At 35.3% G+C, this 3,424-nt stretch overlaps 1 protein-coding gene across 1 annotated transcript; it reads left to right on the top strand.

The window, feature by feature from the left end:
• Nucleotides 1–363: 363 nt before the first annotated feature.
• On the top strand, nucleotides 364–2,811 carry LOC127454220 (taste receptor type 1 member 2-like). Its single transcript, XM_051721269.1, has 5 exons — nucleotides 364–543; nucleotides 723–1,017; nucleotides 1,190–1,930; nucleotides 2,166–2,375; nucleotides 2,461–2,811. Exons 1-5 carry the CDS (start codon nucleotides 365–367, stop codon nucleotides 2,728–2,730), a joined length of 1,695 nt encoding a protein of 564 aa, XP_051577229.1. The 5' UTR covers nucleotide 364; the 3' UTR covers nucleotides 2,731–2,811.
• The last annotated feature ends 613 nt before the right edge of the window (nucleotides 2,812–3,424 follow it).

Below are 3,424 nucleotides of genomic sequence, written 5' to 3'. Positions count from 1 at the left end.
AATCAGGATAAACGTGTTCTATACTGTATATTGGCTCTTCTAAATTTGGTAACAAACACCAAAATTGGATTATATCAATGTATAATTTGAATGAGGTAAATAAGTTCTTCTAAATTCCACTGTCCAAAATGTAAGTTAAAGTGACATTTTGCATCTTCTGTTGTTTGTGGTGTGGTGTAATGCTCTACTTAACTGACTGAAACATGGTTTGTGAATTTATAGTTATGGACATTTGTAAAAGTGAAAATAGTGGTTTAAGCAAATTGAAATGTGTTTTAAGCAAATTAAAGTGAAGTATATTAGCCTGAATTCTCTCAAATGAATGGAAAATCAGTTTTTCACAACTAATGGTCCAACTGAAATCATGCTTCTGAGTAGCATTTACACTTTCCTTTTGTGCTTTATTGTTTGTTTATTCAAGGTTTATTCCTCATTATCTGAGTTCAGCTTGGAGGGAGATTATTTATTGGGTGGTCTTTTTGCTTTACATGAAGTGGATCATGCTATACCCCTGTCCACTCCAGAGACGATTGAATGTTCCAGGTAAGCAAAGACCTTTTGCTTTTTCATCTGCCTTCAACTGACATCACATTCTGAGTCTATGGGTTTTGCTAGGCTGTGTTGTATATTAAACCATCATTTCCTCAATGCTTAATGCTTGCAAGTCATGTTTCTAAGATGAAACGTCAGTGCAATTAACCTTCTTTACTCATGTTTTCTAGGCATACATTCTCAGTATCTGCCTATCAGATGTTCCAAGTGATGAGGTTTGCTGTTGAGGAGATTAATAACTCAACCACTCTCCTGCCTAATGTTTCTCTAGGCTATGAGATTTTTGACCATTGTTCTGCAACAAAGAATTTCCCTGCAGTCTTCAGTTTTATCTCACAGAATGGATCAATTAAACCTAAAGAAATGCTTAACCATCAGCCTAAAGTAATTGCTTCAACAGGACCATATGGAAGCACAAGCTCTATGACGATTGCACCATTGTTCACAGTTGATCTTATACCAATGGTAAATTTCTCTTTATACCATTTACATAAAGAAATACACCTACTACATACACTGTATTCAGGACCATCAAACTGTACAGCACCATATTAAAGTTGTGGATAAATACAGGTATATACAGTATATACAATTTTAACAAATTGCTTTTGAACATTTTTTTTATTCTATTTCAAAGGTGAATTATGGAGCTTCAAGCTATGCATTAAGTAATAAACTTCAGTATCCCTCTTTTCTAAGAGCAGTCCCCAGCAACAAAGACCTGATACAGATGATTATTTACATCATAAAGTGGTTTGGATGGAACTGGGTTGCCTTTCTTGGTGGTCAAGACGATTACAGTAAAGATAGCCTGAGACAGTTTAACAAGTATATTAGCAATTCTGGTATTTGTTTGGCTTATCAAGAGGCTCTCAGCCTTGAGGCAAACTACAGTCTAGCACTTAAAATGATTGATATGCTCAAAATCAATGTCATTGTGGTTTTCGCTGTGCCACAAGTTGCGAAAAACATAATTAAAGCAGCCATAGCGAACAACATCCAAAACAAAGTTTGGATTGCAAGTGAAACATGGTCTATGGATCAACAGCTTCCAAGAGAGCCGGGAATAGACAAAATTGGTACAGTTATTGGCATTACAGAGAGATTACTGACATTGCCCGGATTTGATGAATTCATCTATAAAGTCAAAAGAGCATCGGATGTTCACAATAATTATAGTGTTGAAGTCCAGAGTTATACCTGTAATCAAGCTTGTGAGAGCTGCACATCGTTGACTGCAGAGGAAATTATAAATGAAAATCCCACATTCTCCTTTGGCATCTATGCTGCCATATATACCATAGCTCATGGATTACATAAAGTTCTACAGTGTGAAATGAGTGAATGCCGCAAAAACACAACAATTAGGCCATACCTGGTGAGTGAAAGAATTTGAATGTGCATGAAAAGATTAATTATCAAGTAATGTTCATTATCTAATACATAATTAACATAAATTATTATTATTATACGGAATTATTTAGATATCATTTAACATGTATTAATAAATTGTATGAATTAATATGAATTATATACATTTTATAACAATATTACTGTATCATTCTATTAGAAATAATATTTAAAAAATGTAAAATCTTCACACTTTACAACAGCTTCTGGAAAAAATGAAGAAAGTGGATTTTCCACTCAGTGGTCGTCAGGTAAAATATGATGATAATGGTGATCCAACTGTCAATTACGCAGTTGTTCTCTGGCATACTGAAATGAATCCTCCACAGTATGAGATGGTGGGCACATATGATACATATCCAGAAATTACCTTTACCATTATCAGCTCTCTCTTGCCCTGGCATAACAATTCTGTAAGTTGTCTTTCTTGGTGAGCCTTTATCTAAACATTTATCTATCCCAATTACCTTTAATAATACATTCTCCTATTTCATGAAGGTTCCTTTATCAAATTGCTCTGCTGAGTGTAAGGAGGGATTTTCAAAGGTACCCGAAGGATTCCATGATTGCTGTTTTCGGTGTGAAAAATGCCCAAGAAACAGCTATGTGAATTATTCTCGTAAGTACCTAATGCACTTTTCAATGACACCTTGGCATTTCAGCCTTTTCAGTCCATACTACCATCACAATACTTCACTGTCAGGGCATTCTCATAAGGGAAACACTACTGTAGCGATTTTTGCATGCACCATGAAAACATCACTGTAGAGAGTAACACTTTTCTGACCACTGCTTGCATCACTTTGCTTAAAATGGAATACATAGACAATACATTACTGTCAACTAAAGCCTTTATCAGCCAAATAACAAAGGACACTGCATCTTTGTGGACTTCTGCAGTCCACTCAGGATGGGCTTCAAAGACACTTAATTATTAATCTTACAGTTTAATCAATATCCTTTTGTTTTAAACATTGCCCACCAAAAATCTACCAATTTTACTCAGTTAATAAATTACTTATATTACACATAGCTAACTGATATTGGCATTATATTCATGCTCTTTAGCCAGAGTGGAAATGGCTCCCCCAGCTGAGCCTGGTCAGAGATTCTTTTATTTATTGAAATAACAATCTCCATCATGAGAGAGCATAACGGTCAACTAGCGTGTTACAACAATAAATCACTGTTTGTGGAAACCACACAAATGAATGGGAAGAGAGGTAAACTGACACCTACCTGTCACAAAATTGTCTGTGTCTTCTCTTATTAAAAAATGTATCATCAACTCCACACATCATTCATTCCAAATGGATTGTTTAGTGTAAAAAATGTTAAAGATTAGTGGACAGGCTGTCAGGATCCTGCCACATTTATTGGTCTTGTTTATAGTTTTTCTGTGGCTGGATTCTGACACTCAAGTTGTGTTTCTCTTGTTGTGTGTGTGTGCACATGGCTTTGT

Source organism: Myxocyprinus asiaticus, chromosome 16, assembly GCF_019703515.2.
Source record: "Myxocyprinus asiaticus isolate MX2 ecotype Aquarium Trade chromosome 16, UBuf_Myxa_2, whole genome shotgun sequence".
Lineage (NCBI taxonomy): Eukaryota > Metazoa > Chordata > Actinopteri > Cypriniformes > Catostomidae > Myxocyprinus > Myxocyprinus asiaticus.
This window is presented reverse-complemented; position numbering and strand designations above follow the sequence as displayed.

Coding starts and splice junctions, on each gene's coding strand:
- LOC127454220 (XM_051721269.1), top strand. CDS start 365: ATGCTTCTGAGTAGCATTTACACTTTCCTTTTGTGCTTTATTGTTTGT. Junction 1,018..1,189: donor CAGTTGATCTTATACCAATG/GTAAATTTCTCT, acceptor TCTATTTCAAAG/GTGAATTATGGAGCTTCAAG. Junction 1,931..2,165: donor CAACAATTAGGCCATACCTG/GTGAGTGAAAGA, acceptor ACTTTACAACAG/CTTCTGGAAAAAATGAAGAA.